We start from the raw sequence: 23,991 nt of genomic DNA on the forward strand, positions 1-23,991 counted from the left end.
GACCTGACCGAGGGTCCCACCTTCGGTTGGGAGCTCGGCCAAAGCCGAACTGACCTGACCGAGGGTCCCTCCTTTCGGTTGGGAGTTCGGCCAAAGCCGAACGGACCTGACCGAGGGTCCCTCCCTCGGTAGGGGGCTTGGCCAAAACCGAACAGACCTGACCGAGGGTCCCTCCCTCGGTAGGGGGCTTGGCCAAAGCCGAACTGACCTGACCGAAGGTCCCCCTTTCTGTTGGGTGTTCGGCCAAAGCCGAACGGATCTATCCGAGGGTCCCTCCCTCGGCAGGGGGCGCGGCGAAGCCGAACGGGGCTGACCGAAGGTCCCACTTTCGACAGGGGGCTCAGCAAAGCCGATCCGAAGCGGCCAAAGGTCTTTCTCTCGATCGACCCCAAGCCTTGGTCACTGGTAATGCCAAGGCCGAAGGAATAAGTCAACCTAAGAAGATGGTTACTCCCACAGGAAGAAGCTCCTAGTGGAAGTAAGGGGGCTCCTGATATAGCCAAAATAACATCTCGGTGGGGGGCAATGACACGTGTCGCTTCTGAGACACGTGTCCTCCGCCAGACGAAGGTTCCAAGAAACCACTCACACTCGAGCACGCTCAATCACCGAGGCACGCCCGCAGAATCACGCGGGATCACGTCGTCTGCATGAGGGGAATATTCCCCCTAGAAGGTTGGACGTATTGGAGTAGGACTCTAAGAGGGAAGAAGGGGGAAAAACCCTAAGGCCGAAGAGCTATATAAGGAGGCACGGAAGAAAGGGGAAGGTAAGCTCTGAGACCCTCACCATTACTCCTTTATTGAACTGTGCGGCCGACCCTGACTTGAGCGTCGGAGGACTAACCCCGGACTAAGTTCCGGGCCTCCGTCGTCTGTGTTTGTGTAGGTTGGACTAGCGGGGTTTTTTGGCAGCAACACTTCCCTCTTTTGAAAAAGCGTGGTTAGCCTCAGAGCATGACCTACATTAGTGTTTTGTATATTTCTCTCACCTCCCCAGCTGGGCTTGTTGGATAAAAATATGAGAGTGCCGATGTAGGTCATGCTCCTAACTAGAAAAAAAATTTCTCCCTTTTCTTATAGGAAAAAGGCTCTGGGAGCTTAGGTCGTATATTCTATCTTTTCACGTGGATTTTTATATTGATTTTTTAAGAATAATAATAATTAAAGGGGCAAGAAAACACTACGTGCTTGCACAAACGCTATGCCACAACATAGATCAATGGGAAGTCACACCGAGGCATATTCAGCTAATGGGGTGAGGGAGGGCAATGCAATATTTTCGTGCTTGCCTCCGTATAGGTGTAAACACACATAAGTGGGTTGTTTTCTTTTTTCCTAGTTAATCTGAAAAAGGTGTAGAGTATTATGCTTGCTCAAAGAAGCCCCTCCCATTTTTTTATATAATCCAAAACAAATAGATCCCCCCCCCCCCCCCCCCCAAACAGACATATGCACACACTGGCATCATGGGAAACCATCTCCTTTATCATGGCATCATGGCCTCTTAATCAACATGATACTATCAGCTTTGGGATTCTCTCTCATTGTTTTAAAATGTATCAGACCATGTTAAGGAGATCACCCTTTAATTACCAAGAGCCCAATGTCTCCTTCTCTCACCTTAACCACCCATTTGTGACAAATCAAAATAGGATTAAATAATTTCATTAGTTGGTATACATTATAAAGTAAACTAAAACGTTTATATGACCGTCCTTTACCAGCCCTACATTAGCCAATCTACAACCTTTTAACAATCCATTCAGACTTAGTATTTCTTACTCCTAAGAATTCCCTACAAAATCATTATTTATATAAGCTATTTGATTCATCAAGAATCCAAACAGGATCCAGTAAAAGGTTGGGGTGGGATAGGGTAGAATGGCCAGGTGGCCCAGGCCTACCTGTACTCCACCCAAAAACAAAACGGGTAGACAGGTCGGGTTAAATCTTTATGCGTTAAATGGAGGCCCACCCAAACCCTAATGCCTCCTTCCTACACAACATTTCTTATCAATAAATTGATACAACAGCTTCTTTGCCATGTGAATGCTGTCATCCCCACCTTCTTTGCACGTTTTCTTTAATTTATTTTTCCATTCTCCCAAACTAAAGAAACCCTTAAGAAACTTTCTAGAAAGATATATCCCCATTATCTTGCCCTATCCATCGGTGCCATGTGCAGATCCCGTGATGTTAGATACAAACATATGCACAATTCATCAGTCTTTAAAGTCTATGAAGATCTGAGAAAAAGGATGGTATTATAGTTTACAGTTGACATAATCAATAATTTATTGATTTTGGATCAGGTTAGTTGAATTAATATGGTCTGGTTGATTAGATGGGTTGAACCATTGAACCAAGTTATCATCCAGCAGGAATTTCCCCTTTAAAGGTCACTGTGGGGTCAGTAGTTGTATCAACAAAAACCTAAAATGATGTAGAAATGAGTAGAAATTGCAAATAAACAATTACACAATGCGAGTATTTACGTGGTTTTATAAAAAAAATTACGTCGACAGTGTGAGATGACATTTCTTTCACTATTAATGGATTATAGGATTACAATCGCTCTTCATCACGCCTTTCTAGATTAGACAAAATGAATTCGCTATAATTCATTGTAACATTATATAGGTACAATGACAACTTCATAGTGCATTTGGTGAGCTGTGGTTGCGAAAAAGCCCATGCTCATTAAGAGGTCATGAGTTCACCGCCCTACCTATTAAAAAAAAATTATATGGGTACACTTTACAAGATATTGTATTCCCACCTCACCAATGTGAAAATCATCTGTATCGGCTACACCGGTGCAGTGAGCATCAGTGGTTGAGAACCCTTGGGGCGTGTGACTAGATACTCTCAGCCATCTGATGTTCATTGCACTTTACCTCTTGTTATATAGAGGATGTGGACTCCCCTTGCCAACAACCTTTATATGGAAGACCATTTTATATATTAGATTGGTCTACAAGATTTGAGGAAAATCCAAGGCATACCCAATCCACGAGGCTACTACCTCGACAGGATGTAGGGAGGATCATAATGTATGTAGTCTTACCTCCACTTTGCAAAGAGACTTTCTATGTTGAAAACAATTCAATTCAACAAAAATTTGAAAACTTCTCTCGCCCGCACCGTTTAGGCCCTAAGGTCCTTGGGTTCATTGAACCAACCCTTTTGCACCCTGGTTGAATCCGGTTCTGCATATTCGACCATTCCATGTGCTTATTTCTAATTTATGCCAAGGAAATTCCCATCATTTCTCCACTTGGAACTCAAAAACAATTTATAAATTCCCACATTTCCAGTTTAAATTTTAAGTTCCAAACAGGCACCGTAAGGACCGTACGGTGTGAGAGATCTGCAGTAGTTCTTCTCTCTAACTAACTAATTGAGGAGTTCATTAATTAAGTACCAAAGTGTACCCCACATGTATTAAATGCTAAGCGGCACAGAAAAAGAAATTAAAAATCAAATAAAGTGTCGGTGTCATACTATTGGAAACGGTTTGGTGAGACTTTCAATGTAACTGTTTCCCCTTCTCCTTCTATTGATTTTATTATAAATTGGATCCTCACTTCCACTTGGTATTTGCTCACTCCTCACTTTCAAAGCTCTTAGCTTTCAAGTTAAAGTTAACAATGGAGAGATCTGTTCTTCCTCTTCTTCATCTTGTTCTCCTCCTCTTCCTTTGCTTTGAAGGGATTGCAGCTTTTGCAACCCTGGTGAGTTTCTTCATCAGAATGAGCATTTCCCTTTTAAATCTACTACTCTTCTCTTCTCACATTTATTTTTTCTTGTTTTATAGGTCCAGCCAGAGTGGGAATTTAAGACCAGTCTAGCTACTACAACAAAGGTAAGGAAAACCAAAATTGCAAGTACTTATGATTTCTTGACTTCTTGGTTGCTTGTCTTTACTGATTTTATTCTGAACTTCTTGACTCTCATGATTTTTTTTTTTTTTTTTTTAACTGGTTGCAGCGTAAGCACAAGCACTCAGGTCTCACACAGGCAGGTAGGAAGAAGATCTCTCTCTCTCTCTCTCTCTCTCTCTCTCTCTCTCTAGATTTTTTTTTCCCCCATTTTTAGATCTTGGATCTCTTATTCATGCTCAGAGACTCAATGTCTGAATCATTCAAGTGGTGGGTAGACAATGCTAGCCTGAATATATGGGCCTCTGAATCCAATGGATGGCTAGGATTTTCCTGATTAGTTTTGTTCCTTTCTGTTCTAGAAAAATAGGGAGGTAAAAGTTTATAAACCAGATTCCTTAATTGTTAGATAGCCAAAGTTTTGCTTCACCGATGGTGATTGGACTCTTGGAACAGGTAAAGGTCCAAAATAACCTTTTTGGGTGTAATCAGAGGGTCAGATCACATGAGAATTTCTCTCTTCACTAGGGATGAAGGAAAACTCAATCCTAGTTGACAAACTTACTATGATTAAGAAGTAGCACATTGTTAGGGTTCCACACGAATGACGGCTGTAATAATCCCACATCGAAAGTGAGTAATCAAATGTGGGAACTTACAAGTAACCAAATCCCTAACACATGTCTAAGTAATACCTGTGATAAATCCATGGGCCTAAGCCCAACAGAACAATACAACCCAAAAACTTATTTGGGCTTGAGCATAGTAGCCTGGTTGGGCTTGGGATTGGGTAAGGCCTGGTAATTTCACCAACTTACACAAGCTTTCAGACCTATTCAGGCAGACCTAGGTGATTCACTTTGTTATAAATAATGATAATTATGTTTAAGAATTTTGAAAGAAAGGGTTGTGATTTTAGATCTGTGGTTGTGATGAGTTGTTGCAGAGTGCCCAAGTGCATGCCAATACAGGTGTTCAAAGACATCCTACAAGAAGCCATGCATGTACTACTGCCAGAAGTGTTGTTACAAGTGTAGATGTGTTCCCCCTGGCACTAGTGGTAACAAACAAGTTTGCCCTTGTTATAACAACTGGAAGACCAAGAGAGGAGGCCCTAAATGTCCTTAGAAGAAGTCACAAGAGCAGATCTTCTCTATTAACATCAAGCCTACCTTATTATAAAGACCAAAGTATCTTCCTTTACATTTAAGGAAGAATGAGTTCTACTTTCTTTGTTGTTGACGTAATTTGTTCAATCTTCGTAAGAGATTAAGATTGGATAAATATGTTTCCTTATTTTTATTTATAGAATGTGTAATGTTAAGCTTGAATGCTCATCTGACCATCCGATTAGTAGATGCTCTTTGATCAGAAGGTTAAGGTAACCCGCACTAACATATTTTCCAGGCCAGTTCTATGGAATACATCATGTGATGTTGATTAGTTGAATTCACAGGGGTTATTAGATGGTGTGGTTTCAGTTAAACGGTTCAATTTGGTTCGATTCAGCATGGTTGAGGATAGAAATAAAAATCAAATCCAAACCGTTTATTAAATGGTTCCAAACTGTCTATTAAACAGTTCCGGTTCGCTGGATTTTTAACAGAATCCAGTCACATCACTGTTGCTAATGTATACTCCATTTTCTGAATCACTAGAAGCACAGATGTTTCAAGCACCCAGGAATTGCATTTCAAACTAGCTTGTGTATTCTTGAACATCAAAGTGTATCCCTGTAAATAAGTTACACCCTGCAGAGAAGGTGGGTGCATCAATTTCAACATCTTAAGAGACATGTTATTCTTGAGCACCTGGCGTGAACCTGCACGGCAGTATAACAATCAACCACCTTGAACAGATGGAACGCAGAAAACAGAGGACTGAAATATCAGACTATCAGATTTAAAGAGTACACAGTACAAAAACAGAATCGCAACCCGAGAAAGCAAACCCAGATTAGGGAGAAAATCAATAGGATCAAATCACAAAATCAGATCAGGTGGAAAACCAGGTCGAATTCTCCTTTTAGGGGTGTGATCTTAGCTGAAAATCTCAGACTGATCCAATGGTTGGATCAGAGTTTATGGGAGAATCCGAGTACCACTAGAATAAGAGCCAACTGTCAAACCAGAACTCAGATTAAGGAACAAATTGCAGAATTATTAAACCCAACAGAATATCAATCTATGGTATTACTTTCAACTGAAAATAATAGAAAATAACCTGCATCAAATTTAATCTTCAAGTCTTGAAGCAATCCTAGTTGATATAGGACTTTATAATTTAACCAACAGATTAAAAAAATTGAAAACAGAGTATGGTCTTCCGTTCTGTCTCTGTTTTCTTTTCGGATTCCGAGGATGAGCTGGCCGCCGATCCTAACATCATTTTTGAGGAGCCAAACGATGAAGTCTCCTCAGATAAAGATGTCTCCGACATCAGCAAGAACAACTTATTTTATTCTATTTTTATTTTTTGGGCGGGTTCGGTCAGGAGAAGGCAGCAGTATAATTCTGATATCTGAACTTAGATTATATTTGTAATTCACCTTTAAAAGCAACAATCCTAGAGAAGATATGATAGGAAATCGCTTTAATGGAGAGAATTGCAGTGAAGTAAATTAAAGAACAGTACATTAAAGAATGATAAAACAACAGGAAATGGCACCCGGGCTTCCGCCGCAAGTTGTTGATTGGATTCACACCAATCACACCTTGATTCCACAAGGAAGAATTCTCTCCACGCAAGAGCAGATCAGATCAGCTTTAACACCCGCTAGCCGGTCCCTATTAACAGTGGACATTCTTTTTTAAAGTGGCCTTTAAAAAGGATGTGGACCCAAACTTGTACACTTGAAACAATAAATAAAATATCTAACTCACACTGAAACAATTGAACCACCGGCTGAACCAGGACTGACTCTAACAAACTTCAAACATAAAAGAAACAACTGAAAACAAGAAACAAAGTGGAGGCAAGCCTGAAAATAGGCTGGGCCACGCTAGACCTGGCTTTTCTTGGTCCTACTGCAATATGTCTTCAGTTCAACACATATCATGGCTTTCTCTTCCTTATCAGCAATCACTTTCCACTCATCCTTATCACAGCCCTAAATATAAACCAAGCAAAGAAAGTTAAGATATTTGGTCCAACTTGATTAGTAGAAGAATTTAAGAGAATATCAAGGAGGCACAGAAATTTAATAGAGACATCATCGCTGTACTTTTTGCCAGAAAGCTAGCTGTTGCATAGATTCAAACTCTTTCGTCCACATCAACCTTCCATTCCTTGATTTGCAGCACTTGCAAATCTTCCTTTTTCTTCAGTAGCTTCTCATACTCATCAAGAGTCATCTCCTATTTTAACAGGCAATGAAAAAGAACAGAAGAAAAGAATGCACTGAATGATAGGTACCCCGCCAAAAAGTTTGTCATAAGACAATCAAGAGATGCATGGTAATTTTTGAATTCACCTTGTGCAATATAAGTGAGGTCACTGGAATTTTTGAATTCACCTTGTGCAAATGATATGGTTAAAAATTGAAAACCACAGTAACTTTAGGCAAACAGACTTTGGTCCCTAAAATCTAAATTGACGATAGTAACAGTGGCTCATACTGGATGACTTCGACAGAAGGTCTGATATTTAAACAAACTTGCATAAGAACCAAGAGAAAATCAAATGACTTGGACAAAAGTGATTGTTCAATTGCTCAACAAATGTAGGTTAGTTGAACCACAGTCCTACCAGCTTTGGACCAAGACATCAGCATGCCCTAATTCCATTAAGGCACAAAGATGATAAAAATAGAATCCAATAAAGGTCATATTGATTCACTATGACTGTCAGGTTAGATGTAAAATGTTGTGAAGTCAAGGGTCGTAGAAACTAATAGCCCTTTTTAGCAACCTGTGAGATTAAGTTAAAGATTATGTAGGGTTGATCAAAACTATCATAGGAACTCCTTTTAAAGTATGGAACATCCTTGTTATCTAATGGATGATTTCACAAATAAGAAAATAAAAAAACAGAACCTCATCATTCAAGCAAGCTAGTTCATTCATCATCACCAAATATCTCTCTCAAACACACAAATTAAAAAAACCACATACATGACAATTATGTGAATGCTTGAACATAAATTCCCACTTTTACTTACTTTGGAGGGGGATTCAAATATTGAAAACAGGTCTAGACTAACAAACTTATTCTTCAAAATCATTTCATATAGAGGCTGCTAAACTAGAACCAAAGGAAACAAATATTTGTTACAACTATTCTAGGTCATGGGCTGACCTGTCAAACAGATAAACACATTTAACTTAAATTAATTCACATGGATGGCCTTACTTTTGATAAGATACATAGGGATGATCTTATTTTCTGATAGATAAATAGGAAATGACCTTATTAAGTTATACATAGAGATGATCTTATTTTCTGATAGATACATAGGAAATGACCTAATTAAGTTTCCTTTTTGTCAATATTTAACTCTTATCATTCAAAAGAAAACAAAAAAATTATCAAAACCACCATGCTGGAAGCAAGAAATATGCACTCCAAAGCAAAGGAACAAATCGAGAAAAGTCACAAATCGAGTCACCTTATCTTCAGGTACAATCTCTTCTGGCTCATTCATAGGAATCTCCAATCAAACCTCACATGGTCACCAATAGTCACCACAAGAGCATCTCCCATTTCTAAAATAGTGGAATCTTGTTGTGTCCCTAACAATAATTTCCCTACCTTCAATTTCAGATATGTACTTGGTGGCATTGTGACAATCGCCACAGACTCTAAGGTTTTTGAATACCCGTATTTGAGTGCCACTGGGTGTATTCATCAGCCCGAAAGCAATTGCCAATTTCTCACTGTGCCTTGACAGTATCATCTCCTTTTGCTCCTCCCCTACATCATGCAATGCAGAATCAAGATCTGGCACGTACCCTGCTACCTTCATCCTCCTCTCCAGCTCATCTAATTTTTCATGTATAGAAGCCAATTTGGGGTGAACTCTATCTCCCGATCTGAACTCATGAACTTCACTTCCTACCTCAATCCAACTATACCCAGGTGCCTTCATAACCTTACTAGCATTCATTAATTGGCGAACCCTTGCAACATGGTCCCACTTTTTCATAGCAGCATAGGCATTGGCAAGTTGAACGTAACCTGCTGCATTCGTTGGATCAAGATCAAGCAGGTTTTTGGCAGCAAATTCAGCCAATTCCAAGTTCTTGTGGATTCTACAAGCCCCCAAAAGAGTACCAAATATGGCAGAATGTGCACTATAAGGCATTTTCTTTATCAAATCTACTGCTTCGTCTAGCAAACCAGCTCGACCAAGCAGATCAACCATACATGTATAGTGATCCGGCTTGGCTTTAATTCCATAGCAGCTTTCCATAGAATTAAAATAGTGAATTCCAAGATCTACTAATCCTGCATGGTTACAGGCTGACAAAACTGCAACAAAGGTGATCCAATCTAGCTTGATTCCCTCACCCTTCATCACATCAAACAACTGAATTGCTTTCTCACCAAAGCCATGTTGGGCATACCCGGAAATCATAGCATTCCATGAAACAACATCTTTTCGGGGGATCTCATTAAATAACTTCTTTGCGTCCTCTAAGTCCCCACATTTGCAATACATACTAAGCAATGAAGTCCCAACGGTCGTGTGAAGATACAATGGTGATTTATGGATACGTTGATGTACCAGCTTACCCAATTGCAATGCAGATAAGTTACTACAACCCAATAAAACACTGCAGATGGTGGATGGATTAGGCTTGATTCCCTCCTTGACCATCCTCCTGAAAAGCTTCAAGCCTTCCTCGGACTCAGAATTCTCGACATAACCAGCAATCATGGCATTCCAAGTCACCAAATTCCTTGCAGGCATCTCTGCAAATAACTCCTCTGCTGATTCAATTTTCCCAGACCTCATAAACCCAGTAATCATTGCTGTCCATGCAATCACACTCTTAACTGGAGCTTGCTGAAACAATTCCACCGCCAAGTCCAAATACCCAGCCTCAATATAACCCGATATAATGGCACTCCAGGAGACACTATTCTTCTCTGGCATAACCAAAAAGAGCTCATGAGCTTCATCCATCTTCCCATTCTGGGAGAGACCAGAGATCATCGTGTTCCATGATGCTGGATCTTTAACTGGCATTCTATTGAAGAAAACCCGAGCAGTTTCAATGTCAGAGTTACGAAAATAACATGCTAACATGGTATTAAATGAGACGACATCTGGTTGAGGAATGTGATCGAACAATTGGCGTGCCTCCTTCAATTTCCCAGGCGTTTTGGAATACCAAGCCAACATGGAATTCCAAGTAACTGTTGTTCTAATTGTCATGCTCTCGAATACACATAGTGCAGAATCCAAATCACCTTCTCGAATGTAGTTCATGATAATCTTGTTCGCTGAAACAACATCACTTAACCGACGTTGATCAAAGAGTGAAGATTTCCCATAGGACGATCTTGATGTTGCTATGTTATCGGTGGGAACCAAGTGACTTCTTTCTGCCAAATCAGAAGGTTGTCTGGCATTTGGATTTGGTAATGTAAAGGTCGAGAAGGGAGCATTTTTCTTTCTGGTTTTTTGTAAGACAGCAGAGAAGAAAATAAAAAGATGTTTTCTAGTAACTCGGAGGGACATTGGCAGCCATTGTTTATTCAAAACTCAAAAGAGAGACAATATTCATTGGGATATCACCTTTTCTAGCTGTCCAAAACAGGTTCCACATTTGGCTGCAAAACAGAAACACAGATTATATGAGATGCCTACAATTCAAAATTGAGTTGCAAAAGATGGTTTCATTCACTTCAAAAACACAAAATTGTGAGGAACGAAAAGCAAGGATTCGACCTCAGGCTCCATTTGGTTGCAAGGGAAATTAAAGGGATGGGAAGTGAAATTCTTAAACCTAAAAAGGAAACTTTTGTAATTATTATCCAACATGATTGTATAAACTACTTAAGTTTCTTACCATATTCAGTAATGATGCATTTTATATTTAGTTTTCATTGTACATTTCAAATCCAAGGGATTTAGATGCAAAGTAAAGTGAATTTATGTAACCAAATATGGAATGACTTGGAAATACTAATATAATCACGTGGGGTAAGGTTTACAAAAGTTTCTTTTTTAGGTTTGAAAAAGAATAGGTGTAAGACCTGTAATTCAAAGTCAATGTGATGAACACACAACCTATGTGATAGAAGATCCTTGGAAACAGGTTCAAAGGGTAAAAATGAAATCATTGGATGACTTGATTAGTACTATTATATTTTACCTATTCCAATTAGATGGGAAGATAGTGCTCACTGCAATGACAAGATGATGAGTCATAAAACTCTTAATTAACCGAGGCTCATTCTAAATGAGGGTATGTTAACTGCCATGCATCCTTGTTGCTGAGCTAAGTGGATGTAGGGGGTGAGGCCCTCTCCGATAAGAATTTCATAGGCAAATTCAATAGACATTCATGAATCCAAGATGGGGACCAAAATGTCCAAAATCCAAACAAATTTACTAAAGGGTTAATGAATGGAAGAACATTGATGGTAAGTTAGCCACCTACACCAATGAGGAAAGGTTCAAGAAGTCCAACTTCACTCGTACTTTATAGCGTGACTTATCAGACGTAGCGTAGATTCAAGTTTATAAGGCAATTGCAACAATGTGTCCTACCATTCTGACGTGCTTAGATTGTTTTTGTATTTTACCGGCATTTTGAAACTTGTGAGGAAATTCTTAGCTTTTACCATTTTAAGAACATTGAAGAGTTTCACAAATACCTCTATTGTTTTCTCCTCTAGCCGGCCTGTTGTATTTATAGTTAGATGTGCTGTGTTTGTACAGTTGTATCTCTATGTATAGACAAGTCTCTATACTTGTGGAGTGATCTATAATCTTCTAGAGAGATCTATACATGTGAAGAGGTATGATACAATGTATGGACAAGTGTATATTCTAGAAACATCTCAAGATAGTATGTAGAAAATCGATAAGCCTTGATTTGGAATCTTTTCCAGATGATTAAATCTCCACCATTCAATCTGGAGATGTGTACCTATTCAAACAAATGTGTCTGAAGGGTACTTCCACTAGAGGGGGTGGCTAGCATTTCTTCATTCACAATCATAATTAGTTGAAACGGGAATCGCAAAGGAACCGTGTTCGGTACAGGTGTGTTTTAAATGGCTCAGAACATACAATCAAATATTTTAAAAATGCCAAAAAAAAAAAAAAAATTGTTCGTGTTATAAACGTTAAATTTCAATATTGCACACAAAAATAAACGGCAACATACTTGCAGAAATTAGTAAATAATTACCTAAATGTCAGCATCCAAATTCAAAGCAACTGCAAATGAGATAGGATCCATATTCCATTCCACAATTCACAACCTATTATTAATGGACTACAAATTGCTAACATCTCAGAAGGGATTCACAAACTGCATACAAAATTACATAAACAAAGGTTGCAAAATACAAAATATTCATTGTCAAGGGATACAACAACTTACGAAAAATATTCATTGTCAAGGGATACAGAGTTACAGACAATGCAAGGGATTTACACTACAATAAGGAGAGAGGGAGAGAGGTTTTCATGTGTCTTACTTGACTCTTTTATTCTCCTAAATATGAAATATGAAACGGCAGCTATTCATCAGATAAAATAGCAATAAACCAGACATGGATGTGAGCTCGACAAGCAGACCATCCACATCGTTAATGTAGAATGCAGAGATGGGGCTCATGCTTAATAAGATTGGAGTGTTCGCTGCCAAAAGAAACAAAATCTATAGTGCCACACAAAAGAAAACCTTTTACCAGAACCCCACTGACTCCACATCATAAAATTACTTAGGATGCAGGAATGGTTTCATGCATAATAAGAGAGAAACAAACACCTATAGACGAAAAAATAGCACACAATGGATACCTTCCCCAACTACAAAAAAAAAAAAAAATTAAATAAAAACTACTTTCAACAAATTTAACCCGCCTGAAATTTAATTATTATACTACGGCCATCTGATCAACCATCAGGAATCAATCATATCAACCATGAACCAATCCCTGTAGCGCACAAGGAGAGAGAGAGAGAGAGAGAAGGGGAAAGATGGGTTTTCTCTGTTTCTAACCTATTTCCGCAGGTCGCTGCTTGGAGTGTTCGCTGCTGCTCGAGGAGTCTAGGACTTCAGGGATTGTTGTGCCGCGCAGCCTGCCGTTGCTTTGGACCTAGCGCCGGTCGCCGAACCACCGCTGGGAGAGAAAAAACTGTGGGAGGAGAGATGGATTTCCGCAGGGAGGTCAGGGATGGGTTTCGGGCAAAGGAGAATGAAGACATGAGGGAGGAAGAGGGAAGTGACGGGTTAGGTCGCCGTTTCGTTTCGTTTCGTTTCGTTTCGTTTCGCTTTGTTTTGTTTCGTTTTTTCTTTACAGTAGACTTTACTTTTCGACTGGGTTTTTCATTTCGAACACTCGGACTGAGTCACAAGAGTTTCCCAAGTAACTGAGTTGAATTGGGCAGTCTTACCTAGTTGACTCAGATAATCATTGAATCAACTCTTTAACGACTTGTTGTGATGCCTCTGTTAAGTCAATGATTGATTTATATGTCTATTTTTTTATGATCAATTTTTTTGTTCTTTTCAATTATTGACAATCAAACATAGCCCAAAAAAGGAAAAACCTTCTTACTTCGAAAATGGTAAAAAAGAAAACGATTTCATACTAAAAAAGAGAAAGATGGAATCAAAAGGCTTATTGCATTAAAGTGTAACGACCGAGTTTCCATGCCCCCATGGTAATCCAAGCCCCTTGAGGGGGGATGCACGAGGTCTCATCCCTTTTATCACATGGTGAATTCATGACGCAGCTCAGGAAAACTTTGTCCAAACTAGAAACTCAAAGGTCTTCATATTTAAAGAGAGGCCATGTGTATGATATTTGAATATGAATCAATTTGCAGTAGGATAGATACATACAGAGATACTCGACATAGTGCAGCTTTCCATCTGGAAATCTACCTGCTCTCACAAGTCATGAATCAAAATTTGAAGATATCTAGTCTAACAATTTTTAAGTTGGAAGATTTTTAGGGAGACATAAAAATACAGTCATGACTCATCATGACATATGTCTAAACCTAGTTGATCTATCCAAGGGACTACAGGAATAGCTGGTCCATCATATTGTTATATGAACAGGCCTTTATCAATTAACATGTTTTAATAATCCATGTGTTTCCAATATAAAACATCTGATCTATGGATCAAATAGTTTGAATATCAGAGAGCAACACCATAGTTTTACTCCATGGGAGAATCTTCTATTTCACATGTCTTGTTTTGAATCAGAGTCTCATGAAACATGCCAATATCTTCTTTATAATTCATGACATGAGTCCATGACCAGATCTGTCATAAAATTTCATCTACATTAGATGATGCAGTTGCAGTCTTACTATAAATAAACAATGAACAGCCTCAGTCTCTCTTAAATAAAATGGAAGTGACATCACCATTACTGAGACAAAGCTACTTATATAGTCAAAATAACAAACCCTTTACAGTTTTGGTCAAGTGTCCTTACCATATTCTTCATCGAAGATGTTTGATAAGGTTTGAGCAAGTGGAAAGGACTTCCTATACAAAAAAAAAAAAAAAAAAAAAGCCTCAATGTGATCAAATCCATGTTCCAAATCCACATTTGAATCTGGAACAAGTTGGTCTTAAGGGTCCTCACCTTTAAGTATTAACTGAAATTCAAATAATGCAATTTCACTGACAACCCTACTAATTTTTTAAGTTCCCAGTTCAAACCCTAAGAAGATGGAAGGAAGGGTCTATCCCACTTCTGTATTATATTGCTCCAAAGCATGGTACTGTTTGAAAAGTTTTGTACCTTGTGATTAGTGAAGTCTTCAGCTTGGAAGAAAGTAACATGATCAGTAAAAGGACTGGAAATAAGCACCCCTAAGATAGATTTCATTTATTTTATTGGTCAAGTGTCCTCACTATATTCTTCATTAAAGAGGTTTGATAAGTTTTGGGCAAGTGGAAGGACTTCTTATAAAAATGCCCAAGTTGATAAAATCCATGTTCCAAATTCAAATCCATCTTTGAATCTGGAACAAGCTGGTCTTAAGGGTTCTCACATTTAAGTATTAACTATAATACAAATAGTGCCAATTTTACTGACAAACCCTACTAATTTTTTAAGTTCCAAGTTCAAAAACTGAAAAGATAGATGGAATCATGGAAGGGTCTTTCCCATCCCCTGTTTTTTATTGCTCAAAGCACAGTACTGTTTGAAAAGTTTTGTACCCTCTGAATGGAATCTTCAGCTAGAAGAAAATAACAAAAGTGGAAATAAGCATTCCATAGATTAATGAAATAGACCCATGGACTGGTTGAACCGTAGGCCGGATTCCGTTTGAACCATGACCTGACATGATCTGAGACAAGTCCACAAGGTTCAAGATGATAAAGGAGCTAAGGAAGGTGATGGTTAAATGGTGCAGTGGAAAGCTAGCTTCCCCAGCTTAACTTAGCTGGTTTAGCTTAAGCTAGATGTGTTACTACTACTAACTAGATAGAGATCAAATCAGAAGGAATAAATAAGGGAGAGGAGTCAGTGTCACGTGCCTAGTCACATGAGTCTTATAGCTAAAGATTTGAGAATTGCTAAAAAAAGTTCATATTAATGGAATAGTCAAATAAGCATCACATGGTCATGGGGGTTTCCCAAGTACCAACCTCTTAAAGAAAAAGGGATAATCCACAGTTAGATTTTAACTTCTTTTTTTCTTTCTTAAATCCAAAAACCAAGCTCACATTCTCTTAGAAGAATTCCCAATATAAACTAAATCAAGTCCATCTTTTAACCATCTCATTCATCTTCTTTTCACCCAACTGCCATGAAGAACAGTTCCAAAGCTCTTGCTTCTTTTCTCTTTGCTTTGATTTTCATTCTCCTTCTAATGTGTTCTGTCCTATCTCTTCACCAAGAAAGGAAAAGCCCAAGAGAAAGAAACCAATCAAGGAGATTGTTATTGTCTTTGGATTCAGTTTCTGCAAATCTAAAGAACATCAATGGACAAATGAAAGAGCCCAAGAAAGCTGTGGAACCAAGCTTAAAGAAGGCTCCTCCAAGCATGTCGAATCCTACCCAGAACAAGAAGTAGCATCAACTTCCTAAATTTTCCTTTCCTTGCTTCAGATCCAAAATAAGGAGCTCATACAAGGAAGGAGATCTCAACAAGAAAGAGCAGTACAGACTCTACATTTTTGCAGTTCCTTCTACTCTTTTTTCTTAAATTTTCTTGTCTAGGTGGGGAAATTGAGTCTAGAATTTTCTTTTACTGATTTTAAAGTCAGTTTTTGAGTTCCAGTAGATCACTAGGGGTAGAATGTTTTAGGAGATGAGAGAGAGAGACATGTACCTATACAATTATGTATAAAAAGAATGGAATTACTATTCATTTGTTTCAAAAAGATGGCTCAGTTATTATTGCATATATGGTTAGAAGCCTTTAATGTTGCTGAACAGAGTTTGCTAATTCTGAAGGATACCCATTATTAATTGGTGTTATGTCAATAAATCGGTAGATATTACACACAATTTGAAATTTGAGTTGTTGATTGAAATTTTGATTTAACTTGCTAGGATCACTGTTAGGTAGTGATGAAATTCAAGCATTGGAAATTCTCTTAGTATTGTTATGAAAGATAATAAACATTTTCAATGTTAATAATTGTTCAAGATTGCCACACCCTATGATAGTGAAAGAGGTGCTTACTTGGTCTGATAAAGAAAAGCTCTCTTTCTTAATAGGGGCTTGTTTTGTCAAAATGAGGGGGTGCTTAATCAGTCTCCTGATTTTAATGATCATTGATCAACTATGCAGATTAGAATTCTATGTATGTTCCTGGGCTCTCTCTCTCTCTCTCTCTCTCTCTCTCTCACACACACACACACACACACACACAGAAGAGTGTCACTTACGAGATGAAGATAACACAAGACACAGAGATTCTTTCACCCCTATTGATCTATTAACGAATTGGAAAATATCCTTCCCCTTGATGATATAGATGGTCAAGGGCAAGAGATTCTTCCTTAAAGTTGGTTCTACAAATTTTGTAGACTAGGTTTTAAAGGTTTCAAGAAAGTTTCTCCTCACCACAATGAAAAAGATTGAGACATATTTATCCCCCTCAGGGTTTTAGGAATTAGTATTGTATAAGTCAAATTGGAGGGTAAAATGGTCAAAATATAATACAATACCAACATCTTTGAGGGCAAAAATATCTGATATGTACCGAGTCACATCCGACGGTAACAAAGACCAGGTATCTCCTCACCATGGGTGAAAAGAAACTCAATCCAATTCCACTATCAACAATCTACAAGCATAGTTCAAGCCATTTCCAACTGAATCTGGGCCAGATCTTATCTAGTTACTTGAACCTTTTGTACAAGAGAGATCAACCTGGTTAGAGGGGCTCACCCATATGATCTGATCTGAAATAAAAAGACCAGAGAAGAATGTTATTGGATTTAAAAGTGAGGATGATTGGGTGGAATCGTGTCCTTGTCCCCCAGTACCCTCGGCATGTGCATCAACTGATCAACATGTGCGTCGTACATAAAGGTGTGTCACCATGATCATATATAAATTTACTCCTACCTAAATGAGCCAAAGCCCAGCCAGAAAAGTCTGGCAATTTGGCTGGATATTTTGGGGTTTGCGTTGATGCTTTTTTGGCAACTGAAAACCAGCCTAAAGCTAAGTAAAACCTAAGAAACCAAAACCCTTTTAGGAGACTACTAAAGTGCAGGGCACATACAATGTCCTATATTTTATTAAGCATATGAAAGGATTTTGAAAGGCTGTTTCCAAATTTTGGAAACAGCCTCTTTTGCAAAGTGAAATCGTTTGCCCTAAGGATGTGAATTTGTAATCAAAACCATTTATTGAAATCGAACCGATCCATTTACATCAAAATCTCAAAACTGTTTAGTAAATGGTGCGGTTATGGTTTCAAGTTTTAGGCCGATTAGCTAAATGGGTCGAGTCGGTTTTAACAGCAAAATCCATTGGTTTCAAATAGAATTGAAACCATTTAAACCGATCCGATTAATCCATATAACAATTAAATAAAACAAGGGTAGTAATCCGTATAACAATTAACAATTAAATTAAGTGTCCATCCTGCTTTGGTATGATTTATTACAATTCAGTTCAAGTTTAGGTTTTAGATCATGAACTTGTAATCCATATATGTTATTATTTGTTATCACAGATGAGGTGTTTTGGTTGAACCACCTATCATTTTAATATTTTATGCTATAGAAGGTTGGATTTGGATGTTGTATGATATTAATTCTATATGTTTGATAATAGCCATGCAAAAAAATAACACTAGATTATCAAATTAAGACATACCATCATTAATATAGAATCTCTTATTTGTGGTTGCCAACTATTATTAGATAAGCTTATGATCTTCAGTTTAGAAATGGTTGCAAATTATAACAATCCGATTATTAACCTTTTTACAAACCGTATGGAAAAAAATTGAAACTAAAACCGTTTAAAACCATGAAACCGGAACCTTTTAGAAACCGTGGAAACCGAAACCGTTTACTAAACAGTCACGTTTCAGAAAGTGGAACAATTTAGTAAATGGTGCAGTTATGATTTTAGTCAAATAAATGTGAATTAAACTGATCCACACCGTTTAAATCAGCCAATAGATAAAGTACATTATATAATGCATTTTAATGGATTGGCAACTTATTCATTCAATGACTTTGGCACTGGACGTTCTCAAAATGGCAGGTCACAATACTAGACATCGACATGGTCTAAATACGAAAGAGAGACAAAGAGAGTGTTAGTATGGGTCTCTCATTGCTTACTATATGTTTTTTTTTTTCCCCCTCGGGTAAACATTGAGTATTATGCGAAAAAAAGTGTATTAGAGTTTGCATAAGGACAATTCATTGCCTTATATGTATTTAATGTTGATAAGAATTTCAAAATACCTTCTTTTTTGTTTTTCTTGTTTTTGTCTATCACAAGTATTTGAATCTAAGCCTGTCAATGTTGTTTCTAATAAAGCAAAATCACAGGAAATCTTTAGTAATATAATAGGACCAACAAAGGTTGGGTTCCATGAAAGAAAAGCTCAATATGAACTCTTATTTCTTAGGGTTGGGGGGTTTTACGAATTAGACACTTCATATATGGCGATGATAGATAAATACTCATGAAGGTGGTTTAGGCTAGCTTTAAATTCTTTTGTGCCTCAGACTCCACTTCGAAATGCATTCCGAAAATTTGGTATTAAATATCGAAAAATGCCCTTGGCAAGGTCCATGAGTGAATCTTGTTATTATATATATATATATATATTTTTTTTTTTTGGTAAACAATCTTATTATTATATATTAGATAAAGATTTTCAACAGTGAACCTTATTATTATATATTGGTGATTTTAATCCCAATTTTATAGGTTAGTCTAGTCCGAATCATTATTAATAAAAACGCATTTAAAACTCCGTTTTTAGATTCTTTTCTGTTTTTTACAGTTTAAAACACATTTTACCATATGTTTTCCAAATATACTAGAAAAAACAACAAACTTCAAACACTCTCATCCTGTATGTGTTTAAAACATGTTCCCATGTTTATGACGTTTTTTAATACTTGATCTTTTTAACATAATGCCTACTTAATAAACCATATATTTCTCTCTCAACTTGAAACTCACTCAATGGACTATATTTCTCATCATATTACTTTAACTCAAATTCAACGTATTAAAAAGAGAAAGATAACTGAACATATATCACCTTGAGAATGTATTGATCATGTTAACAACAATGAACAACTCATAGCCTAATCCCATTGCTCAATAAAGCTTTAGACATGTGAAGTATATGAATTTAGAATCGGTACTGAAAGATATTCAATGATACATCTTAAAACTTATGAAATATGGGATGTATATACATTAATGTTGAATATTATAGTTATTTTAAACATTAGTGAAATATGGGATGTATATATATTAATGTTGAATATGGTAGTTATTTTAAACATTAGATGCAGTTATCAAATTTAGAACCCATTCTGTCCATTTCATATCAAATTGGCTAATTTTTCACACCTATTGGTGTCAATTCATTAGATTTTACTTGTCAACAACCCTTGCTCCAACTTTTAAGGCTATTCTTAGACAAAAAATATCATTTTATTAGATTTTAAACTAATTTTCTCTTATTTCTTGATTAAGAATGATAGCTTAAATCTCATTTGTTTGGATCAGATCGGTATCAGAGAACTACGTTTTCACTAATAGTCAAAGAACTGAAATTGAGATCCGATGGAGTTATCCAAAGACAAATATCTTGTCATGTTTAGGTAAATGGAATCCAATTTTGAAACCGAGACGTATTTGGAATGGAATCAACACCAAATGAGGATAAATATCCTCTAATTACTTTTGTAAAGTAAACTTTTTTTTATATTTTGATTTTTACAAAGTTCTTAGTTTGTGGGTATGATTAATTAAAAAAAAAACAATCTACTCATTTACAACGAATTCGATCAAAATCTGGTACTAAAGAAAACCCTAGAATCGCAGCTCTCGAAAACCAAGCATCAGAATCAACAATGTTAACAAAATATTTGACCAATCCAACCTAAATCCCAAGGGATGTAAAGATGGAAGATGGGAGAGAATGATCAGCTAGAGCTAATACTTTAGATGCCATCACGGCGGCAATCAAACCAATAGGGAAACAATCCATAAATCATCATCTCATTCTCTTCCTTTCTCCCAAATCACATTCTCAGAATGTTAAGAATTTGTTTCAAATAAAAATTTTAGATCAAACAAATCTTAAAACGAGATTAGAACGATTAATCAATGGCAAACAGAATCAAAATCCAAAACAAGAAGATGATCAAGTAAACTGGATAAAACAAAATCCCCAATAATTGGAAAAGAAAGGGCATCCGCAAATCCTGATGGGAAGGAGATGGTTTGCAAGGAGAGGCATCAGATCTCCAAGGTGATAGCATCAATGATATTCAGACGCAAATTACCCATTAAACATGAGGTTCCTCATTTGCCTCACCCATCTAATTTCATCTACTTAACACAGAAATCACCAAAAGAAAGAGCAAGAGAGAGAGAGAGAGAGAGAGATTGTGATGAAGTCACGCTACGCTCGAAACTTGAAGAGAACGGAACTAAAACTGAGAAGGTCGATCTTAATCAACTGCAAAAAGGTCAATATATATAGGTTTGACGGCTATTAGGGTTAGGGTTTTGGGTTGCAAATGTGGTTGCACAGGAGAGAATCCTGACCGTCCATTAACACGGAGTCATGGGGAACACAGGATTTCGTTCTTTCGGCCTACGTCGTAAAGAAGTGTATGCCGCCGAAAGAGCAGATTCAGTTCAAGTTTAACTGCTCCGACAACCATATAGGGATTTATACTGGATGTGGGCCAGGCTTAGCCCAGCCCATGAGACCAAATACTGGATCTAACAAATGAGGGAGTTCTTTTTAATTATGACCTTGAGATCCCGCTCTCTATAATTTTGCATAAATAGAATCCAGCTTATCACAAACTTTCATATGGAATAGAAAACAAGACATCATATAGGGTGAAGGTGGGACCAGAATAGGCTGAAGCATTGAGGAGAGAGGTAGACTGGCCATGAAGATCATAAGGGTCTAAGCCTGAAACCTAGATGATGGGTTGTGATGGCAGAGTTTAGACAGGTTCAGATGGAGATGGAAATGGACGACCATGGGTAGGTACAGGTTGGGACTTGGGAGGTAGCCTCAAGGTTCATGGGCTGGTTTATAATGTTTGAAGACGGGTCAGCACACAGCATCGGTAGTACATGGGCTTATACCAATTAATTAACCTGTTGTCTAGTCTAACTCAATTATAATTCAGTCATTTCAGTGCAAAGGTGCTATCCAATGATCATCCGACCGATTAATAACCCGATTCAACCTGACATGTTTAAAACCTATTTATAGACTAATTAGAACTCGTGTATAACCTATTTAAGAATGACTATTGTTTCGGCTGTTAAATTGATTGCATTCCTGTAAAAAAAGAAATATCAGTAAAAGTTAATACAACCCTCCCAAGGTGATCCTGAAAGACCTCACCACTTGCACAATAGCCAGATTTTTTTCTGCAAGGAGCTCCATCCTTGTTAACATTAGAAAATGGAATTCACTCTTCATTCTTCAATACTCATATATGTTAATTGTATGTGTTCTTAGAACCTTCCCCATTACTTTGGAAAAGGTTTCTGAACTTCTTATTAGGTTTGTGACGCTTGTCCATTAATATTGGAGTACCTAACCCAGTTTCACATTCTGATATGACAAAAACAACTACTTTTATCATCTCGGCATTTGAATCGATTTAAAATGCATTCCAAGATTGCATATGAAACACACCCTTAGCGAATTTACTATCCCCTATTTATATAAATACTTAGAGAGGTGAAATGCTGAAATAAGATAAAAATGTTCACCTCATCAAAAAGATAGTGGACATGACACAAGCGCGAAGGAAAGGGCCTTCACCACTCGAGCTGTATGCTGGGGAACTCGCATGTGCGATTCTTTTGGGGGGGGAGGGGAGGGGAGGGGAAAGAGAGCTAGTAGGAGCCATCCTATCCCAATAGTGAAGATATCATTCTAGCTCTATCATTTACTGAATTAAGTTCAACAAATGATTTTGCAACCAACAATCAAAAGTTAGATCTTTTTCTTTCAATGCGGAAAAATTGGTTTGATGATTGATATACCACCATTACTCCGACCTATCATTGGTCGAAAGTATATCGTTGGACCTACTTGATCAATAATATACTTCTTGACCACAACATTCCAAGAGAGTATGAAGAGAGCCAACGGTAGGATAGTTCAGCACAAACTATTCTCTCTCGACCACTTATACCCGCTATGCTTGATATGCCTACGTCTCAATCTCACATCTTGTCCCCATGTGATATTGATCATCCACGTAAGACCTGGATCTGTACACCTCATCATAGGATGGAGATGTTTGTAACCACCACTGAGCCTAACCATACTTGACAAACTTAACCAAACATGGGTTATGAAGTAATTTAACCATAAGACATATGATGGTTAAATTAGCCATTATGGGATTAACTATGGTTAAATTAATCGTTATGAGATCGATCAATTCAGTGTAGAAAAAAAACGAGTAGAGAGTCCACATTAGCAAGGAAGAGGACATCCTAGGAAATGAGATGAGCCATCAATATCTATATAAGGGATGCTTAACAAATTCAGAAAATAAAGACCCTCAACATATTGAATATTCTATGTTCCATAACTGTTTCTAAGCTGAGACCTAATTTAGGCATGAGAGTCTCTTTCTCGAGGCTACCTTCAGGCCATTTTTTTTTTTTCCTGTATTGTGCAGAATCGTACAAAGCGAAATCATGCATCACAATGATGGTCAACCATCCAATGTAAAATTTACAAAAATATTTGATAGCCATCAATGCAAACATTAGAAAATGGCGGAACTTATAAAAGAACTTTTCCATTGTACTGTTTTAGAGGATGGGGCCCGGTTCTAGTGGGGGGTCTGGGATAGGGATGGTGGGGGGAAGGGTTGCATTAGGGTAGGGGTAGGGTGGGGTTGCAAGGCAATGTGAGATCGTGGTGGCGGTGGACGATGGGCGGTTGAGACTTGAGAGTAGGAAAATGGGGGAGGCGGAGAAAGAAAGATTAGAGAGAGAGAGAGAGAGAGAGAGAGAGAGAGAGATTCCTATGGCTTTCCAACATGAACGACTCATGTAAGAGCAATCCTTCTTACCATTATTATAAGAAGAAACCTGCAATTTCCATCTACTTCAACGTAATCAAAAAAATCCATTCGATTTCTGAAAAGGATTACTAATCCTTAGGGGGTTGTGGATACTGCTGTCCGAACATCAGATGCTGGATACCTCACGCGCAGACTTGTTGAAA

At 37.7% G+C, this 23,991-nt stretch overlaps 2 protein-coding genes and 2 non-coding genes across 8 annotated transcripts; 1 reads left to right on the top strand and 3 right to left on the bottom strand.

Annotated features, from left to right (window-relative positions):
• The first annotated feature begins 3,575 nt into the window (after positions 1-3,575).
• On the top strand, positions 3,576-5,241 carry LOC122089185 (gibberellin-regulated protein 5-like). The gene is made up of 4 exons (XM_042658706.1): positions 3,576-3,736; positions 3,820-3,867; positions 3,993-4,026; positions 4,830-5,241. The coding sequence occupies exons 1-4, from the start codon at positions 3,653-3,655 to the stop codon at positions 5,009-5,011; spliced, it is 348 nt and encodes a 115-aa protein (XP_042514640.1). The 5' UTR covers positions 3,576-3,652; the 3' UTR covers positions 5,012-5,241.
• A 165-nt stretch (positions 5,242-5,406) lies between these two features.
• LOC122089184 (pentatricopeptide repeat-containing protein At4g16835, mitochondrial) lies at positions 5,407-13,320 on the bottom strand. Of its 5 annotated transcripts, XR_006143255.1 has the most exons (5): positions 13,069-13,320; positions 8,490-10,660; positions 7,107-7,239; positions 6,891-6,992; positions 5,407-5,705 (listed from the first exon to the last, which is right to left on the bottom strand). XR_006143255.1 is itself a non-coding variant. In XM_042658705.1 (2 exons), exon 2 carries the CDS (start codon positions 10,566-10,568, stop codon positions 8,553-8,555), a length of 2,016 nt encoding a protein of 671 aa, XP_042514639.1. In that variant the 5' UTR covers positions 10,569-10,660; positions 13,069-13,319; the 3' UTR covers positions 8,012-8,552. The 5 variants fall into 5 exon arrangements, 1 of the variants encoding a protein (XP_042514639.1); XR_006143258.1 differs by lacking the exon at positions 7,107-7,239; XR_006143257.1 differs by lacking the exon at positions 5,407-5,705 and having other exon boundaries at positions 5,732-6,992.
• Positions 13,321-20,683: 7,363 nt separating this feature from the next.
• LOC122090317 lies at positions 20,684-20,771 on the bottom strand. The gene has a single exon (XR_006143554.1). It is a non-coding gene; the product is annotated as a small nucleolar RNA Z102/R77 (small nucleolar RNA).
• A 226-nt stretch (positions 20,772-20,997) lies between these two features.
• On the bottom strand, positions 20,998-21,084 carry LOC122090316. Its single transcript, XR_006143553.1, has one exon. It is a non-coding gene; the product is annotated as a small nucleolar RNA Z101 (small nucleolar RNA).
• Positions 21,085-23,991: the final 2,907 nt, after the last annotated feature.

Source organism: Macadamia integrifolia, chromosome 9, assembly GCF_013358625.1.
Source record: "Macadamia integrifolia cultivar HAES 741 chromosome 9, SCU_Mint_v3, whole genome shotgun sequence".
NCBI classification, from domain to species: Eukaryota; Viridiplantae; Streptophyta; class Magnoliopsida; order Proteales; family Proteaceae; genus Macadamia; species Macadamia integrifolia.

Bases quoted from the DNA above. Each gene is read 5' to 3' on its own strand.
- LOC122089185 (XM_042658706.1), top strand. From the start codon at position 3,653: ATGGAGAGATCTGTTCTTCCTCTTCTTCATCTTGTTCTCCTCCTCTTC. The intron at 3,737-3,819 runs GTGAGTTTCTTC...CTTGTTTTATAG, and splicing joins TTGCAGCTTTTGCAACCCTG to GTCCAGCCAGAGTGGGAATT. The intron at 3,868-3,992 runs GTAAGGAAAACC...AACTGGTTGCAG, and splicing joins GTCTAGCTACTACAACAAAG to CGTAAGCACAAGCACTCAGG.
- LOC122089184 (XM_042658705.1), bottom strand. From the start codon at position 10,568: ATGTCCCTCCGAGTTACTAGAAAACATCTTTTTATTTTCTTCTCTGCT.